Source organism: Ailuropoda melanoleuca, chromosome 12, assembly GCF_002007445.2.
Source record: "Ailuropoda melanoleuca isolate Jingjing chromosome 12, ASM200744v2, whole genome shotgun sequence".
Lineage (NCBI taxonomy): Eukaryota > Metazoa > Chordata > Mammalia > Carnivora > Ursidae > Ailuropoda > Ailuropoda melanoleuca.
In genome coordinates this window covers 23,715,932-23,737,729 of record NC_048229.1, presented here as the reverse complement: position 1 = coordinate 23,737,729, position 21,798 = coordinate 23,715,932, and the positions used below count along the sequence as shown (strand labels likewise).

The 21,798-nt window shown below is 52.2% G+C and overlaps 1 protein-coding gene across 1 annotated transcript in view; it reads left to right on the top strand.

Annotated features, from left to right (window-relative positions):
* Positions 1–21,798, top strand: part of KIAA1671 (KIAA1671 ortholog) — a 114,020-nt gene that overhangs the window by 7,304 nt on the left and 84,918 nt on the right. The window contains exon 3 of the mRNA XM_034672368.1: positions 1,017–1,151. Within this exon, the coding sequence (XP_034528259.1) occupies positions 1,017–1,151 (135 nt within the window). The remainder of the gene's footprint in view (positions 1–1,016; positions 1,152–21,798) is intronic.

The window sequence follows — 21,798 nt, the reverse complement described above, 5'->3', positions numbered from 1 at the left end:
AGGTGGGATCTGCAAGTCAGGGGTCCCAACACGGACAAAATCGGGAGTTGTCTGTGCACGGATGGGGTTTCCTTAAAGCCAGGGGGTGTTATGAGAGATTCCCCCAGGGGGTGACAGAGCAGGAAAAGAGAAGGCTCTAAGGCTGGCCCTGGATGAATAGACATCCCTCTGAAATGCGGGGAGGCTGAGAAGGAACAGCCAGGGAGGTGGGAGGACACACAGAGGGTCTCATAAGGCATCAGAAAAAGAGTCTGTGAGGCAAGGGATCCAGAGTCCAGCCTTGCTCTTTACTCGTGCTGTGTGTTCTTAAGCAGATGCCTTCCCTCTCTGGGCCTTCCTTCCCTTATCTGTGCAGGGAGATTGTGAGACATGTGAACTATAAATTCTGGAGTCCCATACTTAGTGGCCTGGGCACGTATCCCCTATATGTGACTGGCTGGGACAAAACCGCAGCGTTCAGACTGGGGTATCTAGTATTACCCTGTTCCTGTATCATTTTTCTATCTGTGCTTCTCTGCATGTGTGTTTGGAGGCATGGATGTCACCGAAAGTTACCAGGGAGGTAATGAGGCTGGCTAGCATTTATGGAGGGCTCCCCAGGTACCAGGTGTGGGGGAGATGAGCCTGAATCAAGCCAGGGGCTCCGGACTCCTGCACTGCGCCCCCTGGTGGCACATGGTGTCACACACTTTCCATGCGCTGCTCCTGACTTGGTTCTCCCCTGAGCCTAGAAGCTGAGTACGGTTATTAGGGGTGTCTGCCCACATGGTCAAGGCTCAGAGAGGTTAAGGCACTAACCTGAGCCCACACAGTTATTAAGTGGCTGGGCTGGCCTGAGCCCAGACCCCATATACTTACCTCCTGACGTTAAGGTGGACCACCATGGGGTGGGGTTTCTGGTGCATTCGTTTTCTTTTTGCCCTTTTAGGCACAGAATGGACTCTCTCGCTGTGACATATTCTTCCCGTAAATAGGAAAGCCCCAGTAAAGTCCTTTGCTTGTGTTCCGTGCCTCAGATGCCGCCACAGGACCTGGAGAAGGAGTTTGCCCTGCTGGACAAGGAGCAACCACTCTGGCAGGGGTCCCCCGCAGCCTTGGGCCCCCGGAGAAGCCACAGTTTCTGCAAGGACAAGAGGAGCGGGCCCTTTGTGGTGAGTGATGCTGGCGTGGCCAGACTGGGACCCGGCGTGGGGTTGTTGGGCATCGGACACTGCTGGGAATACGGTCATATGGACAGTCCCAGCTGGCCCAGGGGACTGAGGGGGCCAAAGGGGAGCAGGTGCCTGTCCAGGAATCCGGCGTTGCCGGACTGGCTGCGCGACGGTTCTCAACATGGAAGGGGTTTGGTGGCTCTGCCTTCGCTCCTCTCGGGTTTCCGGCCCCATGCAGAGAGGTAATCCCAGCTGCCTGGCATGGAGCAGAGAAGAAAACGTACCCTGGGGTCTGAATGTTCGGGGTTCGAATCCCAACACCGCTCCTCTCAGTCTCTTTTAGCAACTTACTTCTTTGTGCTTTGGTTTCGTTACCTAGGAAACAGGATCCTGATTTCTATTTCTTTTGCGCCAATAAGTTCATTTAACTAAGCTGGTCCTCGAACCGGCTCACCAGGGCTCAGACCCCTAGCTCTGTGTGCAGACGGGTGTTTGGCCCCAGTCTCTTCATCTGTGAAATGGGGATAATGACAGCATCTGCTTCACGGGGCTGCTGCGGGGCTCAGAGAACGTAATGCGGCAAGTGTTCGGCATGGTCCTGGGGGCACAGCAAAGGCTTTCATGAGCGTTACTACCCTTCTTCTTCTTATTCTTGTTCCCCGGGCCCCATGTAGGGCGACTAAGACAGGCGTTTCTTTAATGAGGCAGACCCCGTTCTACTTACAAGGTCATTCGGATGGCAAGCTCGATGCATTTCAAGGGTATTTGTGCCTGGTCTCGTGTCTTAGAGACACGGGGTCTTCTGGCATTGAAATCCTAGGTTCCATCCCTTCTGGCTTTACGGTCATGGGCAAGAAACTTCACTTCCCTGGACCTCCTTTCATTTGCTCCTTTGCAACACGGGGTGAAGAAGATGCCGCCGGCAGGGTTCTTGATGGGCAAACGTCTATGCCAGAGTCAGTGGGGCCGATGGCAGGGCTGGGGGCCACAGAGCCAGAGCAGGAATGCAGACCTCGGCTAGCCGTCTGCAGGCAGCCCCAGAAAGATTCCTGGGGTGTTCAGATCCCCACCACAGATGTGTGCATATTTGAATCCTGCCTGTTTTTTGTTTTTGTTTTTTAATGCTCTTTTCCGCTGATTTCCAGCTCACTCTTTTCTCATTGCCTCTCCAGCAGCACCGACTCAGCTTATCTGATTGTACTTGAACTTTCGTGTGTGTATGCGAAGACAGAGGTTATGGAGAGAAAAGCACTTAAGGCCTGTGTTTTTATAGTCTCTGCACGCTGACATCCTCCCTGGTGGCCCTGCTTCTCCTCTTCCACTCTCTGCCATTGAGGAGGCTTTGTCCTCGGAGTCCCCAGGTGGCTTGCCTTGGCTCTGTCCTTGTGGCTCTCTGAGGCCCCTGCCCTGTTGCTGCCTGCTTGATCTCCCCTTCTCTGATGCGGGTGGGAAGGGTGGGGGCCTCAGACCTTGTTTCCCTGCTTTGAGGACTCATACCTGCAATTCTAAGGAGTGGCCATCAGGGGGTGGTGGTGTGCAGCTCACTTTCCCATGGCTCCAAAAGCCTTACTCTGGGGCACTTCAGTGTTGGGCTCTAGAGGCTGAGAGGTGGCTTCCAATTCCGTCTGTGCCACTGTGTGACCTTGGACAAGTGATCCGATGGACCTCAGTGAACCTCAGTTTTTTCTTCTGTAAAATGAGGGTGTTCCTGTCTGGCCCCAAGAGCATTCCTGTGAGGAGTAGATGAGCTCGCTCAGCACTCAGAGGAGGAAATCCTTAGTGAATGCTGGGGCTGCGGTGATGGCTTTTTCTTCTGCCTCCCCCTCCCCCTCCTCCTCTCTCTCATTGTAAGAGGGGAAACCCAGGCCCAGAGAGAAGGCCTCACTTAGTCCGGGTGAGGACCGGGGTCCTGAGCCCTCGGCCCTGCTGGCCGCCCCTACTCTCCTGGAAGTCGGCTGGACCTGCGTACTTCCTGGTGTGCTTGAGGGGGTCCTCCCACAAACGGGGTCTCCTGCTCCCATCGCTCTTGATGAATGACTTTGTATTGCTGGTTTCCAGTTTAGGTTTAGGTTCACCTCCATTTTTTGAGACTGTGTCTCGGGACTTGTCCGTCCCCACTGCACTCCTCATGTGAGGGAGTATGAATCCCACGTTGGAGAGGTGGAAGCTGAGGCTCAGAGAGGTTAAGCCACTTGCCCAAAGCCACACAGCTGGGATGGAAACTAAGGCCTCTTTTGCTTCCAGCCTTGGACCTGGGCCCTTTCTGCCACAGGACCGTGTCTCTGGCCTGCTGCCAGCCCCTGCCGGCCCCTCTCTGGGCCCGCAGCACTTGGTGCATCAGCTCATGAGGGAGCAAGACAGCCTCGGCCCTGGCTGTGAGAATGTGGTAGTTGTTCAGCCCGGGGTTGGCCGCCAGCTCTTCTGCCGCTGCTGCCCTCTGAAGGGTGCCTGGGACTTGCCCTGCTGATTTGCATAGCCCCGCCCACAGCCGGCTGACCCACAGGCTGGCCAGACCCTGAGGATGAGGTCAGACCATGTGGCCCTGGCATTTAGCAGAGGCAGTGAGCAAGTGAGTTTACCACTTGGGGCCTCTCTTTTCCTCCTCTGTAAAATCATGGTAATAATAAGGCCTAATAGCTGACAGTGCTTCCCGTGTGGTATGGACCCTAGTATTATCCCCGTTTTACAGATGGGAAAACTGAGGCTCGGAGCCATTAAGTACTTCCCCCAGGTTGGAACTGTGCCGAGATGATGTTTATAAAGCACTTACCACAGTGCCGGGTGAAGAGTAACTGCGTGATAAATGTTACCTGCTATTATCGTATTCTTGGTTATTATTTGCCATCAGTTTGTTTTTCTTCTGTGTTCTCTGGAAGAGCTGCTCAATGGAACAGGGAAGCACCTCCAATCTTAGACGTTTTTCTGCTGTTGAGGAAGATGAGACCCAGCAGGGGAAGGTGTCTTGTTCAGGGAGAGTCCCGCAGCACTGGCACAGAGCTGGGACCGCAGACTACCTTTCTGACTCCCTGGCTAGAGGTCAGGCCCCCCCCCCTCCCCTACTGCTTTCAGGGCTACACTTAGTAGGACCTTGGATCCTTGTGGCGAATCTGAGCCCTGCGCCCGGCCTCGTACCTTACCCATCCATGGATGGGCGCACCCTCCTTTCCCCAGAAAATGAGCCTTTGGTCTGCACTCATGCAGGGATCATAAAACACAATGACTCAGTTATGGACCATGGCCTTAGGTCACAGTGTGCCTCAGAGGCCCCTCCCATGACTAAAGGTACAGATTCACCAGCTGTGGGGGGTTCCCTGTAACAGGGCAGGTGGCTGGGAGAACCTTGAGAATGTTCTTCCAAGTCTCCAAACCCTTGGCTAGCATTTGCTGGCTCATTTAGTGATGGGCTCATTCTCTCATGGGCCCACTGTGTGCTGGGCCCTGAGTGAGGGGTGCTAAAGATTCTCCCCCCCCCCCGGGGTTACAGTCCAGAGGTACCTGAAGATGGTCTAGGAGGGTCTAGTCAGGTGGTGGAGGAGGAGAGGAAGGGCACTCAGGAAGGAGGAATAGCATATGCAAAGGTATGGGGGGTGGGGTGATGTAAGAGGCATGTTTGGGGAACATTGAATAGACCAGTTTGGCTGAGATGGAGTGTTGGGGAGGGTCTCAGCCTTTTCTCTTGGCAAATAATTTACCTGGATGTCCTTGGTGCTGTGCTGGGTATTGGGCTACAGTTATAAACAAGACACAGGTACGTAAGACGGTAGAGAAACAATTACAGGGGTCTCTAAGAGCTCCTGCTCACTGAGCGCTTACTATATGCCAGGCACTGCGACATGTGCTTTACGGGCATTCTTTCATTTAATCTGTTCAAGGTTCAAAGTCTCTCACAGAGGAGGCACACTTGTTTGAAGTCTTGAAGGATGAACTGGTGTTTGCTAGATGGGTGGTCTGGGAAGAGATGGTTTGCCCCCCGTGGAGGGAACAGGTTGGGCAAAGTTTCAAGGGTGTGAGACTGTTCTGTGCAATGCATGTGATCTAAAGTCCAGGAGACGGGCTGGAGTCTTACAAACATTGCTGTGTCACTCCTGGGCACTCCTGGGCACCCCCGGTGTGTGTGTGTTTTAATGAAAAGTTCAGACTTTTCAACATCTCTTGCTGAGGAAACCAGGAGGCTTGTTTTTGAAAAATGGCGCCACCTCCTGGCGTCTCTGCCATTGTGCCGCCATCTTGTTCAAGCATCTGCCAGAGCAGTCCCGAAGGTTTGAAAAGCACTTGAACCCGGTAACTTCATGATAATGACTGGAGGATGGAGGGAAAAACCAGTGGGGATTCTAATGCCAAGACGTGTGAATCCAGTCAACTTGAGATAAGAGGGAATTTGTGCACTGGCCCCCAGTGGATATATCAGTGGTCTTGCTTAGATACTCTCTTTGCATTTCATTTGGTTGACCAGGCATTCAAGCGGGAAGGGGGAAAAAAAAAAAGGAAGAGTCTATACGACCTGCTAGAAATAACTCATCAGAGATTGTGCCTGAAAAACTAGCTGTGAATAAAGATTTGATGGTTTTTTATTTGTCCAGGATATGGACTCTTCTCTCTATAATGTGTTGCTTGGCATTTCCCAGTTTGATGTTGGGCCTGTGTCGATGTCATTTGAATTGAATGTCTCAGGAATGTGGCTCACTGGCTTAATTAAAAGGGCTAATTTATCACACAGAGCAAGATATTCAGAGGTGGGCAGCTGTTGGCTTGGCTCAACATCTCTGAGAGTCTCTTGGGCTTTCCCTCATGCTTTGTGCCTCATGGTCCCAAGACGGCTGCCACTTTTCCAAGAATTAAGTCCACTCTCTGGCAGGAAGAAGTGAGAAGCCAGAAGGGCCATGCTAGCTGACTCGCAAGAAACAAAAGCTTTCCCCAGAGCACCCTCCAGAAGACTTTCACTTACACATCATGGGCAAGAACTGGGTCACTTGGCCACTGTTAGCAGCAAGAGAGTCTGGAACAGTCAGTACTGAAGACTTCTGGCCTCCCATCATGGAAGGTGGCCAAGTTGGATATGGCCATTGGTCTTTCAACAAATAGCATTGTTTAAAATGGGGATTGTCAGGTCCTTGTCAAAGAAGCCCCAGCCTCCAAACCAGGATTCGGGACAAGAGAGAAAATCTGTCTAGTGTCTGTATGCTGTGATGTGAGATGTGTGCTGGGCACTGGGCCTCTGGGATGGGAAGGCACAGTTCTGCCCTCCAAGGCCTTCATTCTGCTGGGAAATAGGGCTCAGAGGAGGGAAGAAAGGCTGAGGTGGAAGAGACAGGCTGGGTGGCAACTGGCTCAGAGGGTAGAGTGACCTTCCTTCCTGGGCGAGACAGAAGAAGGATGACACGCCAGCTTTAGGAGCGTGAGTGTGGAGCCTGAGTGGTGAGAAACTTGTTGACGCCCTGTGCTCTTAGGAGGCTCTGGAATCCTGACTTGTGGCTAATTCCATTTGTTAATTGTCTGTCACTGCTGGGTTGAGTAATTTATGTCTCAACTGGTTAAAGTTCCTTTTCTGGATGAAAACCAACCAGACCAGAAGATTTTTGATTCCTAGGTCTTAAATGCAAATGCTTGATTGTGCCTGAGATTTTGTACTTTGGGTATTTTGTATTCATATATTTACCCAGCTATCACCCACCCATTCATCTGCTCATCCATCCATCCATCCAACCATCCATCCATCCAACCATCCATCCATCCAACCATCCATCCATCCAACCATCCATCCATCCATCCAACCATCCATCCATCCATCCATCCATCCATCAATCCATCCATCCATCCTCTACCCAGCTGTTTATATATTCAAAGCTCTAAGGATATAAAGATGAATAAGTTAATTTCTGTCCTCAAATTGCTCACATTCATAGACTATAAACAAGTAGTTACATAATCCAGGATGATGAATACTAGTCATTCATTTATTCACCCATTCATGCATTCGGCAGATATTTATTGAGCTCCTACACTGTGTCATGCACTGTTCTTAGTTCTTCAGGTAGAGGAGTGTACAAGACTTAAGTGGTTCCTGCCCTCCTGGAGCTCATACTTCGGTGTGAGAAGACAGACATTAAACAAGAAGCCAGACTCAAAAGAGAAAGACCTTCAGATGGTACCAAGTGCTATGAAGAAAATAAAATAGGGTGTTGGGAATTGAGAGTGGCTGGGGAAGAGGATGGTTGGAGTCTATTTCATTACTAATAGAGGTCAGGAAGGGCTTCTCTGAGGAGGTGACATTGGAGCTGAGACCTGAAAGGGGAGCACCTAGCCATGTGGAAGAATCAGAGGGAAAGCATCAGGCAGAGGGATGAGCAAGTGCAAAGGTCCTGGGGCTGGTTGTGTTTTGTAATACTACTACTGATGATGGTGATGGTCATGATGTCATTGGTGCTACAGTGGACAGTGAGGAGTGAGGGAGTTGTCAGGGGTCAGGTCACACTGCCTTGATGGCCACTGTAAAGAGGTTGGTTTTGGGTAAGCACAGACTGCTTTGATAAGCACAGAGGTGGGAAGCATCATACCATTTGTAGGAATTCAGAAGAATGTCAGAGCCAGACTCGATGGAAGAAGGAATCAGCCAAGAAGGCAGTCAGGTCAGGGGAATAGCATGTGCATACATAAAGCAGCATAGGAGAACTTCGGGTTTTCCAGGAGCTGCGAGGAGAGGTTACAATTTTTGGAGAGTGGTGAGGATGAGGCAGAAGTCTGGCCAGGCCCGGGATGAGAAGGCCCCTCAGAGTCAGAATAAGGGGCTTGGTGATAGGCCTGTCTGAGGCCCAGAGAAGCCGAAAGGTGGGACTTGTAACATACCAGTGAAGGTGAGGCTTGGAGCGCCCCCTAGTGGACATTTTGGAGGGGTTGGAGAGGGTGAGCAGGACGCTTGGAGACCAGGTAGGAAACTTGTTGGCAGCAATCTGAGCAAGACCATTAAAAACAAGCAAACAAACAAACAAAAAACAAAAAAAGCAAAAACTTATTGTGGTTAAATATATATAACAAAGTTTACCATTTTAGCCATTTTTACATATATTATTCAGTTTCATTAAATACATTCACGGTGTTGTGCAGCTGTAACCATGATCTGTTTCCAGAATGTTTTCATCCTTTCAAACAGAAACTCTGTCCCCAGTGAACACTAACCCCCCCACCCCGCTTCCCCCAGCCCCTGGCACCCTCTGTTCTACTTCCTGTCCGTAATTTGCCTACTCTAGACACCTCAGATAAAGGGAGCCATACAGTATTTGCCCTTTTCGTGTCTGGCTTATTTCACTTAGCGTAATGTCTTCGAGGGCCATCGCTGTTGTAGCAGGTGTCTGAATTTCCCTCCTTTTCAAGGTAGAATAGTACTCCGTTGTAGCTATAGTTGACATTTTGTTTATCCGTCCATCTGTTGGTAGATCCTTGGTTTGTTTCCACCCCTTGGCTGTTGTGAGTAATGCTGCTGTGAACATGGGTGTGCAAGTATCTGTTGGAGTCCCAGCTTGGAGTCCTTTGGGGTGCGTATGCCCAGGAGTGGAATCGCTGGATTGTAAGGCAGTTCCGTCTTTAATTCTCTGAGGAAGCGTTCAACTGTTTTCCATAGTGACTGCACCATTTTACATTCTCACCAGCAATGCACAAGCGTTCTAATTTCTCCCGGTCCTCACCAACACTTGCTGCTTTCTGTTTTGTGCTTTTTGTTTTTGTTTTTGATAAAAGCCATGCTAATGGATATGGAATGGTATCTCGTGGTTTCAATTTGTATTTCCAGAGCAGCTAATGATGGTGAGCATTTTTTCATATGCTTGTATCTTCTCTGGAGAAATGTCTATTTGAGTCCTTTGCCCATTTTGGAATTGGGTGGTTCTTTTTGGTTGCTGTTGAGTTTGCTGTAGGAGTTCTTTATATATTCTGGATACTAATCCCTTATCAGTTACATGGTTTACAAATATTTTCTCCCATCTGTGGGTTGTTTTTTCGTTTTCTTGATAGTGTTCTTTGATGCACAAACGTTTTTAATTTTAATGAAGACCAATTTATCTACTTTTCCTTTCGTTGCCTGGAAGATAATTTTTTAAAATTGACGGGTCATATGCATACAGAGAAGAGCACATATCTTAAGCTGGATGGCCTGGGTTTGAATCCCAGCTCTGCTACTTAGCAGCTATGTGACCTTGAGTGGGTTAACATCTCTGCCTCAGTTTCCCCATCTGTAAAATAGGGGTAATAAAGGAACCTACTTACTAGAAATGCCTGAGGTTAGGGGTGCCTGGGTGGCTCAGTTGGTTGGGTAACTGACTTTTGATTTTGGCTCGGGTCATGATCTTAGGGTCGTGGTTCAGATCATGGTCAGATCAAGGGTCAGATCAAGCCCTCCTTTGTGCTCAGCATGGAGCTTGCTTGGGATTCTCTCTCTCGCTCCCTCTCTCTGCTCCTCCCTCTGCTTACACATTCACTCTCTCAAAAAAAAAAAAAAAAAAAAAAAAAAAAAAAAAAAAAAAAAAAAAAGAAAAAGAAAAAAGAAAAGAAGAAATGCAGTGAGGTTAGATGAATTAATGTGTGTAAGGTACTATGAACAGTAGTATCACTTTTTAAGTTATTACTTTGCTGCTATTACTATGACTGTATAGTGTATATTGAGTATCTGCTTGACAGACACCGTGCTTAGATTATTCACTGTATGAACATTATTCCATTGTCCCACTGAATCTTCACAAACCCCAAGAGATGAGTATTCATCGTTCCTATATTGTAGATAAGGAAACAGGCTTGAGCCCTTCTGTGGCTTGCCGAATGCCATTTCCTGGTGCTTTTTGCCAAAGTGACAACACTGTATCCTGAGGTACTAAGAACATGCCCGTTTTAGAGATGCTGAGCCTCAAGGCTCAGAAGGGGGTTGTGACTGACCCAAGCACATACAGCAAGGAAACTGCAACACCTAGATTGATCCCTGGCCAGTGGACTTATTCCCTGGAGCTGAGGAGAGAGGTAGGGCTTTTGGGGGCAGTCTCCCTATATGGAGGGAGGGGCTGGATTTTGTTTCACTTGTGCTGCTGGGGCTCCTGGGGACCAAGACGTTGGAGGGCTCCTAGCCAGGTGTCCACAGGAGGCTGATGAACAATGGGACACCTGTTCCCCTTGCAAAACCTCCCTACTGGAGCCAGAGGAGCAACGTGGTGCGCGCCCCCTGGTGGAACTGCTTGGGATTGCAGGCGCTGAGGCCGCCTCGCTGTGGGATCCTGGTCCTGGAGCCAATTAACCTTTTCTGTGTGTTAACCCGCTGCGGTTATCTCACAGGTGAGGAAATGGAGGCCCAGTAGGGTGACGAGGATCTTTCTAGTCCTTTTGTTTCTCCTTCTTGAGAAAGTATGTCGGAACATCCTTGTGTAAAATGATGCTAATCCGTTGTGGGAGAGTTATGCTAATCCATAGCAGGCTAATATGGACTTGACTCTCATTGTGTTTTAGAATATAAATAACAAACCTACGCATTTTCCCCTGCTAATAGTCGCGATTGCTAATTTCACCCGTCACAACCCTTTGAGACTCACTGGAGGGCCACCTCACTCTGGCCAAGTGGCTGGGGTCCACACCTGTTTCCACCAGCGCGCACACAGCTGCATTTGCATACATGTACACGGACACACTCGCACCAAACAGGAATAAACCCCACTAGACCCAGATTCTATTCTGATCTCTTTCTGCTGCCACTGTGTGGCTTTGGACAGCTCCCTGAGGCTCACCGTCCTCATCTGTGCAGTGGGTGAGAGAAGCCAGCTCTGTGCCCCACACAGGCTGTCGTGAGCAGGTAAGCCAGACATTGGAAAGCTGTCTGTCGCCAAGCAGGAGTTGGTAGCCAAGGTCCTAGGCAGACTTTATAATTCATTCCAGAAATGTTTGCTGACCACCTACTGTGCTGTAGAGAGAAGTCAGATTCACACCTTTTCTTGGAGGATAAAATCCCATCTGCACTCAGGATCTAATCCAGGGTCTGTATGACAGCTTACAAGACTGTGTGTCTGGCTGGCCCTCTCTCCCAGTACATGTCCTATGCTCACTCCCCTCAAGCCACACTGGCCTTCAGAACGTTCCCTTAACATGCATGTCAGGTATGTTTCTGCCCCAGGGCCTTGGCACCTGCTGTTTGCTCTCCTCTAGATTCCCTCTTCACTTCTCTCTTCTCAGGTCATCTCTCAGCTCAAATGACACCGCTCAGCAGGGCCTTCCCTGGTGCCATGTCTATAGAAGGACCCCTGGCCCCCACTGTTCTCTCCCAACGCATCCCTTGTCACATGCAGTATCTTCTCATTGCCCAGAGTGGAGGCTCTGAGAGGCAGGGAACTCTGAGCCCAGTGCCCAGCGCATAGTAGGCACACAACATATATGTGTGGAATGAATGAATGAAGGAGCATCCACATTTTATTTTATTTTATTTTTATTTTTTTAATTTTTTTTATTTTTTAAGATTTTATTTATTTATTTGACAGAGATAGAGACAGCCAGCGAGAGAGGGTACACGAGCAGGGGGAGTGGGAGAGGAAGAAGCAGGCTCATAGCAGAGGAGCCTGATGTGGGGCTCGATCCCATAACGCCGGGATCACGCCCTGAGCCGAAGGCAGACGCTTAACCGCTGTGCCACCCAGGCGCCCCGAGCATCCACATTTTAAAAAATATTCATTTATTTATTGAGAGATTGTGCACATGCAAAGTGGGGGGGACTGTGGGGCCGGAGGAGGAGCAGAGGGAGAGGGAGAGAGAGAGAGAATCTTAAGCAGGTTCCATGCCCCGTGCAGAGCCTGATGCAGGGCTTGATCTCACGACCCTGAGATCATGACCTTAGCCGAAATCAAGAGTCGCTTTAACCGCCTGAGCCATCTAGGCGCACCAGCACCCCCATTTTTTTTAAATATTTTACTTATTTATTTGACAGAGAGAGAGACAGCCAGTGAGAGAGGGAACACAGTCAGGGGGAGCGGGAGAGGAGGAAGCAGGCTCCCAGCAGAGGAGCCTGATGTGGGGCTCTATCCCAGGGACCCGGGATCACGCCCTGAGCCGAAGGCAGACGCTTAATGACTGAGCCACCCAGACGCCCCCCAGCACCCCCATTTTTAAAGATTTTATCCCTTTAAAGCAGTTTTAGGGTCATCGCAGATATTTCCCATATACCCCCTGCCCCGATACACGCATAGCCTTCTGCATTCAGCGTTCTCCACTGGAGGGGGACACTTGATACAGTGGACAAACCTACAGTGACATCATTATCACCCACCATCCCTGCTTTACATTAGAGCTCACTCCTGGGGTACGGTCTGTGGGTTTAGACAAATGTGTAATGATCCGTATCCATCATTATGGTATCATGCAAAGGAGCTTCACTGCTTTGAAAATCTGTGCTCTGCCCGTTCATCCCTCCCCCCACAGCCAACCCCTGATGACCACTGATCTGTTTACTGTCTCCATAGTTTTGCCTTTTCCAGAATGCCCTGTGGTGGGAATCACACAGTGGGTGGCCCCTTCAGACCGGCTTCTTTCCCTTAGCAGTATCCACGACTTTATCCATGACTTTCCGTGGCTCGGTGGCTCATTTCTTTGTAGCCATGAATAATAACCCAGTGTCTGGATGGACAGAGTTTATTTACCCACTCACCTGCTGAGGGACATCTTGGTTGCTTCCACGTTTTGACGATTGTGAACAAAGCTGGGGTAAACATCCGTGGACAGGTTTTTATGTGGATCTAACGTTTCGGCTCCTTTGGGTAAACGCCAAGGAGTCCGATGGCCGGATCTTAGGGTCAGAGTGTGTTTTGCTTTGTTACCCTATCATTTTTTAAGTGTACAACTCAGTGACTTTTAGTAGACTCTCCAAGTCGTGCATGCAACGATTGGAAAAGATTTTCATTACCCCCAAAGAAGCCGAGCTTCCCTCAGCAATCAGTCCTCAGCCTCCCTCCTCGATAATGCTGCCGTTTATCCACCCCCTTGGATGTACCAGGCACCGTGCTCCGTTCACTCTCATGGTGACTCCACAAGCTGGGAACTATTCTTGTTCCCATCTCCAGATGACAAAGCCGAGGCCCAGAGAGGCGAAGCCACTTGTCTGCATCACTCAGTTAAGGAGGTGGTGGAGCTGGGACTTGAACCCACGTGGAGTCTGTGCTTGGCGGATCTCACGCCTGAATTGCATGTTTCCCAAACTCCAGTCGTTCTCCTGTCACCTCGAGTACTTTTCATAGTCGTGAATCACCCGGACTATTTAGTTAATATTGTACTTGAACTTGCCTCACTTTTTTTATATAACCCCTTTACTGAAATATAATTCACACGTCCTGCGGTTTGCTCTTTAAAGATAGACAGTTCAGTGGGTTTTAGTACATTCACGGATCCGTGTGACCATCACCACAGTCACCTTTGGGACATTGTCATCACTCCCGAAAGGAAGCCATAGCCATTACTGCCACCCCATCATCCCCTGGCGCCCCTCCTCCCAGCCCTAGGCAAACACGATTCTGTTTTCTATGAGTTCACCTGTTTGAGGAACCTCGGATAAAGGGGATCATATTGCTATTTGTCCTTTTGTGTCTGGCTTCTTTCACTCAGAGTTCAAGGTCCATCAGTGCTGTCGCATGGGTCCGACCTCCATTCCTGTTAATGGCTGAGTCATGTGCCACTGTCTGGATCGACCATTTGTCAGTCATCCATTCATCGGTTGGTTCGTTTCTACTTTTTGGCGCCTGAGAACACTCCGCCACCTTACCGTCCCGTTGTACCGGTTTGATTTTATCCTCTACCTACACTTACTATGTATCTGTTTTCTGACAAATTGCAGGATTGCAGGGCTCTTGATTCCTTTGTTCAGCTCCACGGTGTCCGTGCAGAACTGATGCTCAGTCCCTGTTTGCTGAAGGAGCGAGCGAGCGAGTGGGAGAGTCAAGAGCCCCGTATGGGAGACAGACATGCGCCCAACCCACTGACCCCCGGAAGGAGGGGGTGATGAGTCCCTCCGCCCCCCCCAGCTTGGTGGTGGGAGAGCCAGAAAGGCTCCGGGTATAACCGAAGCTGGGTTTTGATGGGAGAGTAGGAGTCGGTCACGTTGGGAGAGACAGGAGGGGCAACCAGGCAGAAGGACCAGGCTGGGTGTGGTGCAGCCGTGATTTGTTGTCCCTGCCACATCGTTCCGGGGGTGGGGGGGGGCAGGGGCCACTCCTGTGCTCTCAGGATGGCCCCTCATCACTGAGCAGAGAGTAGGGCTCGGAGGGAAAATGCAGAATTCAGTCACAGGGGCAGAGTTCCCAGGACCAAGCCCACTCCACCCGCCCCGGAGATCTGGCGATTCCTGAATGCCTGGCTCAGACACGTGCACCCGGGTCACCCCCGGGCTTCTGAATCCGGATTTACAGGCGCTTTTCCTCTAGATTCTGCCACAGGAGCTGCAGCTAGAAGGCAGGCTGGGCAGGGATGGGGAGTTAGTGACAAACTCGGAGGAAGGAAGGGACGCCGTTGCATGTTCCAGCCTGTCCCTGCCTGTCCAGTGACCAATGGTCTTGATTTTGATGTGGAATCTCACCATTTTTATATGATGGAATTTTTTTTTTTTTTAATTTGGGTGCTGGTGAAGGCAGGTGGGCGGGTCAGGCCACACCCAGCTGCCTTCAGTTAACACACTGGGTTTTGGCAGGCTTGTTTCACACATGACCTCGATGAATCCCTGCCACAGCTCATGGGGTAGCTGAGGCTGGGGGAAGTGAAGCGGCTCGGCCCAGGGGGCAGATGCCGCAGGTGGGGCTCCATCTGGGGCTGTCTGACTCTGGGGGCATCAGAAATGCCCTGCGTGTCTTCCAGAGGGTTTTCTAGCTGTTGTTGCTCTGTTTCATCCCTCCTCCTCGCATCCCTGCCCCTGTCTCTTGTTTCTGGCCATCCTTCTGACATTAAAAAAGGCACCATTTAGGGGGAAAAAATTGAAAAAGGAAAGAAAGAAAGGCACCATTTTCCTTATGCAGTGCTCAAAAGTGACCACTAGAGGGCGAGATGGAGGTGCTCTAGTTCCAAGGTTTTCTTTTATTTTTAGTTTTTAACCCCTTTTACATCACGGCCTTCACTCTGAAAAAGCCAAGTCTTCCGCGACGACTTAGATTTTCCTTTAACACATGCCACTGATTTTGGTACACATGTCGCTCAGCTCCGTCCTCCATTAGGTCCCTTGCCGGTTTCTATTTCACTAGTCTTACATCAGGGCTCCTGGGCTGAGGTAGGGATGTTCTCCTGCAACCCACACAGCCCCCGCCGCCCCACTTATCTTCATGGATGATATTCCTCTTCTGAAGAAATTACTTTTTGGGAGAAAAATAATTCTGTTTTTATTTTCCTTCCAAAAGGAGTGTGGCATATGTGTGTGTCTGGGGGATGGGCAGCCCATAATGAGAGCCCTATGAATATAGAAATGGCATTTCTGACTTAAGCAAAAGTATTTCCAGAGATGCTGAATCTTCTACTGGAAAGCGGGCTCTCTTGAGAAGAGGGACATTTGGTCATATTTCAAGACTTAGTTCCTTGCCACCTCCTCTAAGAAGCCCTCTGGGGTTGCACCCTTTCCTGTGACCTCCAGGCCCTTTAGCCTCCAGTGCTATAGTGCTTCTCTCCCCTAGACTCTGAGCTCCCTGAGGGCAAGGACCACGCCTCACTCAATTAAACCCCTAGGCTTTCGGTGCCTGAGCACTTACAGTCTGCTAGGGGCGTTTGTGACACCACCTCACCCTCACCACAGCCCCATGAGGGAAGGAATTATTATCAGCCTCGTTTTACATCGGAAGAAACCAAGGCAGAGAGAGGGAGAAGCAGGTCGTCCGGGAGGATGCTGTGGGCAGGATTGGAGTTGGGGTCTTAACCCAAGCTTGAGACAGCTGCACACCCCCTTTCCTGCAGGTGCTCAAGCAGGGCTCCAGGAATTAGTGTGGAGGGAGCTCTCCAGCTGGGGTCTGGGGGCTGCTGGGCACGTACCTGCCCTTTGCCCGCTGTCCCCCTCCCCCTCATCCTCTCCCTTTTTTCTTCTCCTTCTCTGAAAGCTTGTTGGAATATAATCTGTGTGCCTTGAAATGCACTTATTTTAACTCTACAATTTGGTAATTTCTAGTAAACTTACAAAGGTGTACATTTTCATCATGCCGGAAAGAAAGCCCCTACCAGTTAGCAGTCACTCTCCCCGCTCCCTGCCTTGCCCTGCCCTCCCCCCAGCCCCTGGCAACCACAGACCTACTCTCTGTCCCTGTAGTTTTGCCTTTTCTGGACCTGTCCCATCAGTGGAATTGCACGGCACGTCACTCTGTGTCTGGCTGTTTCCCGGAGCAGGGGGTTCCTGCTGCGGCCGTGTCGTCGTGTGTATCTGCGTGCTTCCGTCCCTTGTGCTGGGCTGGCCCCTTCTCGTCCATGGCCATCGTCCCTGCCTCCCCCCAACCCAGACTGCCCCTCCACATGGTGGACAGAACCCACTGGGGCCTGAGGGGCTGTTGCCGGGTCAGACTGGGCACGAAGGGACGAGGAATGTTCTGCTTTCCACCCTCTCCCCTCCTCCCCCTTCCCCAGTTGTGCGTTTTAAGCGGTTCTAAACATCCTGCAGTTGATAACGCTCTGCCCTGGCCAGATGGGCTCAGAGGTGCTTTTTGGGGGGGAAGATAAACCCCCAGCTTGATGGGCTGACCTCAGCTTGGGCTCCTGCTTGTTCCCTGCTAGCCAGGGTGCTGAACTCAGTCCGCCACTAGCCAGTCACAGCCAAGCTGTTTTGAGCCCCCAGCCTTGACCACTTTACCCGTGTGGCCTCATTTCCTCCTCCCGGTGCCCCTGTGGGCCAGGTACCGTCATCACCCCCATTTGACACTGGGGAACCGGGACACAGAGAGGTTAAATAACCAGCTAGCTAGTGCTGGGATAAGGATTGGAACTCCGGGCTTGTCCACCTTCAGCCTCTACACCCTTCACGGGCACCCCGGGCTGCCTCTTTGCGGCCTGTTCTCCCCTCCCTGGGTCTCAGTTTCCCCCTTGGACAGCCTTCTGCTCTGACTGTGCCCTGATTCTTCAGGAGGCTGTCAGCTTCTGGAAGACGGGGGCATGTGTATGGCTTCCGTGGGTCCCTTCGGTGGCTGAGAGGGTGCTGTGCACACAGTAGGTCTGCTCTCGGTGTGTTCCGGGCACACAGATGCATGTGTCATTTCCTTGTCAGTGGGACTAGTGCCTGGAGAAGTAGGAATGCTCAGCCCTTGGGGAATGATTACAGAGCGCCTTCTAAGCGCTGGGCTGTGTGCCAGGCCCTGCCTGTGGAGAGCACACGGCCCTGTGGAGGGAGGTGGGCTCTCATCACACCGATTATCCTACCATACTCGCAGAGGGGGCTCAGTGATGCATGCTTGCTTGGAGGGCTTCCTGGAAACATGCTGTTTGCGTTGGGCTTGGAAGATGATCGAATTTCTGCAGATGAGAAGGGCATTCCTGGCCGAAGACCCTGTTCGAGCAAAGGCAAAGGCGGGGAGGCTGGGGGTCCACACATGCATGAGGAATGGGTTTGGCTGGGGCAGTACCTGGGGGCCATATGGCTAAAGGCATTGAAGGCCAAGGCAAGAAGCGAGGCACACTCTCATGGACCACAGGCTTGTGGGGCAAGCAGGCCCTTCTAGTGTCTCGGGTGGGGGCTGTGTCAGTGCCATCTCTGTCCAGCCCCTGGCACAGGGCATGGACTCAGCAGGTGCACAGGGTGCGTGTGACGGGTGCGTGGGCTCTGTTCCTCCAGGGTCATTGGTTCCGGGGCACGGGCCCTGCCTGGGTTGTGGGGAGCGGGAGGAATGTGGTGGATCTGCTCCCCAGGCAGCACCCTCCAGTTCTGCCTGCTGTGTCCCCGCAGGAGTGCAGGCCCGTGGGCGTGGGCGAGGCAGGCCCGCATTTCTAGAGGAGCCGGGAATCTGCATTGCTATGGGCAGTTCTTCTGAGGCCTAGGCTTTAGCAACTGTATTCAAACAAAATAGCAGAGTGTGCCTACCGTCCCTCCCCCACCGAAAACACCCAGGGCCCAAACAAAATCATGGGGGGGCGGTTGTGCGGCTGCAGGTTTTCCATCTCCTTGCCCGAATGCTGATGGCAATTTGATGGCAATTTTAATGACCTCCCATCCCTTTGGAGAGGTTTCTGCTAAACTCTCATCTCTCCTGAGGGCTACGTGATTGTTGTACATTCAGTCGGTGTTTGAATGAATGAATGACATTAAGAAGAGTTGCCCCAGGACGTGCTGTGGTCAGGCATTGCCCTGGGACACGGGGAGACAGGCTGCCCACGGGTGGGCCCTTGGGCACCAGGGATTGAAGGAAGAATTACAGAGAAGCAGCACGTTCTGCCAGAGGAGGCTCTCTGGGACCCCGCATCTGGGGGCTGCCGGAGGGGGGGATGGTTAAATCTGAAGCTGGAGAGCTCAACTCCAGCAGGGGGACTGGGCAAAGAGGAGGGGGTGTGTCCTCGCTTTCTAGGCCTGCCAGAAGGACCCACCACATCCTTGGTGGGTCAAAAACAATAGATACTTGCTCTCTCGAAGCTCTGGAGGCCAGAAGTCTGAAATCCGGGCATCGGCAGCGCCAGGCTCCCCCCAAAGGTGCTAAGAGAGGCTCCCTCCTTGCTTCTTCCAGCTTTTGGTGGCTCCGGGCCCTCTGTGGCTTGTGGCCCCCTGGTCCCACTCTGTGTCTCTTCCATGCGGTTGCAGCTTCCCTTCTGTTTCTTATAGGGATACTTACTAGATTTAGGGCCTTACCCGGGTAATCCAGGATGATCTCATGTCAAGATCGTTAACTTGATTACATCTGCAAAGACCTTTTTCTAAATAAGGTCACATTTACAGGTTCTGGGGGGACGTATCTTTCAGGGGCCACCATTCAACCCACTGCAGGGAGGAAGACAGCTTCTGGCTGAGGAACGGCACAAGCAAAGGCCTTGTGGGTGCATGGCTCGTGGGGTGGGGGAGGGGCTGGTGTGGGGTCAGGCGGGTGAAAGGCAGGCAGGGGCCTGGGGTGGGAGAGATGGGAGCCAGGGATAGGAAGGCGTTCAAGGTGTGTGTTGGGGGGGAGGGGGCGTGCCTTTGTCACATGCATGCAGGTGGCACCCCTGCCAGGTGGAGATGGGTCCCCTACTAGGGACTGACCCCAACTAAGTAGAGGTCACTTCTGGCCTGGAGTGGGGGGTGCTGCTCCCCGGGGGGTTGCCTTGGAGACTGTGACCATCTCAAGCTGGGCGGGCAGGAGTTTGGGGGACTCCAGCTTTTGTGCCTGCCCACCCCCACCTGCCTGGTCTTGGGTCAGCTCTGTCTGCATCTCAAACTTGCCAGGTCCAGCTTTTTCGACTTCTTTAAAATTCTTCCCACCCCTGCCCTGGGCCCCCTTCTCTGTCTGCCTCCCTCCCTTCCTCCCCCGTGCCCTGCTGTCTCCCTAACTGTGCTCTGTTCTCTGTGTCCCTCTGTGCTCTTTGTGCCTCTACGGCCATCCATTGGTCTTGCCTTCTCAGACTTTCTTTGGGTTCCTCCCTTTTCCTGCCCGTGCTTCCCCATCTGGGCTCTTTGGCACCAGCTAGGCTTCCCTCTCAGGAACCGTGCTCTTCCGGCCCCCCGTCTCTGTCACCCCTTCCCCCCCTTTCTGCCCACCTCTTTCTGGCTCCTCTTCCTTGCCAGGCCAGTGGGAGACTGGAGATGACTGGCTGGCCCTTAGCAGCCTCCACTCCCGGGGGTGGCGGATGGTTGGTGCATCAGTCAGCAAGGGCCACCTGTCCTGCTGTTCAGTTAGCCCTTCAGGTAGACTTTACCATCATTCAGTCAGTCAGCACACGAGACACACCCTAGCTGTACGGTCAGCCAGCGGGAGTCAGTCCTTGACTGCACCATTAGCCAGAGAGTGGGGCTGCGTCCTCCCCTTGTGCTTTCAGAACTCAGCTCTCTGGAATGACAGCTGGAATGACCCTCTGACTCTACCATCAGTCAGTCAGTCAGCAGGCAGGGCCTGGCCTTCCAGCTGTACCATCAGTCAGTCAGTCAGCGGGCAGGGCCTGGCCTTCCAGCTGTACCGTCAGTCAGTCAGTCAGTGAGCAGGGCTGGCCTTCCAGCTGTACCGTCAATCAGTCAGTCAGCTGGCAGGGCCTGGCCCTTCAGCTGTACCGCCAGCTGGTCGGTCAGCAAGTGGGGGCTCTGGCTGTATCTTCAGCTATACCCTCAGTGGGGACCAGCCCCCCGACTGACTGTCAGGTGGGCAGTGAGCCGCTGGGACCCATCGCTTGCCGGATGTGGGGTACCAAGAATTGATGAAGCCACAGGCCTGCTTTTGAAGAGCTTTGAAGTTCACCCCATGGTTTCCTCGGCTGCTGAGCTCGGCTCTCCCCCGTGGTGTTCAGGCGGGTTTCCTGTCAGCTGCTCAGCCCGGCTCTGGTTGTGGGGCCGGTGTGTGGTGCAGATGGGCCCAGGGGGCTGGAGGGTGGGGGCCTGGCTCTGAGCCAAGGCCTCTGCCAAGGGCTGTACTCCTCCCTCTCCTCAGAGCGAGGGAGCAGGCCTGCCTCAGGCGCGACTGTTGGGTGTGCGCTCACTGCGTGCCTGTCTCTGGTGCCGACCTAGGCTGGGAGGTGGTCTCCAGCAGGAGGCCCTGGGTCTGTCTGCCTTGTGGCTGGGTAGCCATTCACCTGGGCCAGCCCCCTTGGCCTCTTGGAGTCTCGGTTTACTTGTCTGGCTGGCGGGTGCTATTGCCTTCCCCCTTGGAAGTGCTGTGGGAAAGAAACTGGGTATTTCGGTGTTATTATACCTCACTGAATTTGCAAGACCCTGAAATGCAGGGATAATCCTTCCCATTTTACAGAAGGGGTAACTGAGGCTCAGGGAGGTGGAGGGACTTGCCCAGATCATTCTCTTTCGAAGGAAACATCCAAGAAAGGTCACCTTGGGTGGGCCTCAGATATGCTATAATTTGCATTTTTAATCTCTGTTAATGGATGCTTCTCGCACAACCGGACATCATGCAGCTGGCCGACGGTGAGTCTGGGAGCCCGTCTCTCCCTTCCTTGGCAGCCCCCACTGCCCACAAGAGTGGACCGAACCTAGAACTTGTGTTTGGGAAGCCAAGTTTCCAGGTTTGGCTCCGTTTCCAACTTGCTGTGTAACCTTGACCAAGTCCCTAGTCTTCTCTGGGCCTCAGTTTCCCCCCCTCTGTAAAATGGGGACAACCAGGCCGTCCTTCCAGGGCTAGACACTTAGCTGAGCCAGAAGGAACTTGATCGGAGCCAGGAGGGGCTGTGTACGCTGATGGGATCCATCTGAGTTGACTTAGTTCCTTTCCGTGTGAGGATTTGGATGGGGGGAGCTCCCTCTCGGTGTGTGGTCTGGGGGAGGAAACACACACACTTGTACCCACACATTCACACGAGACACGCTCGCATGCACCAGCACACACACATACCCTCTCATAAAACACGTTCACTCACCATTACACAGAGAAGTGTATGCACACACACACACACACACACACACACACACACACACACACACTGACTCTTCCTGCCACACTGCTAAGAAACCGTCCTTGCCCAGAGCACCCGGAGGCGGGGAGAGCCCGAGGGTCCCCACAGCTTAGCTGGCTTG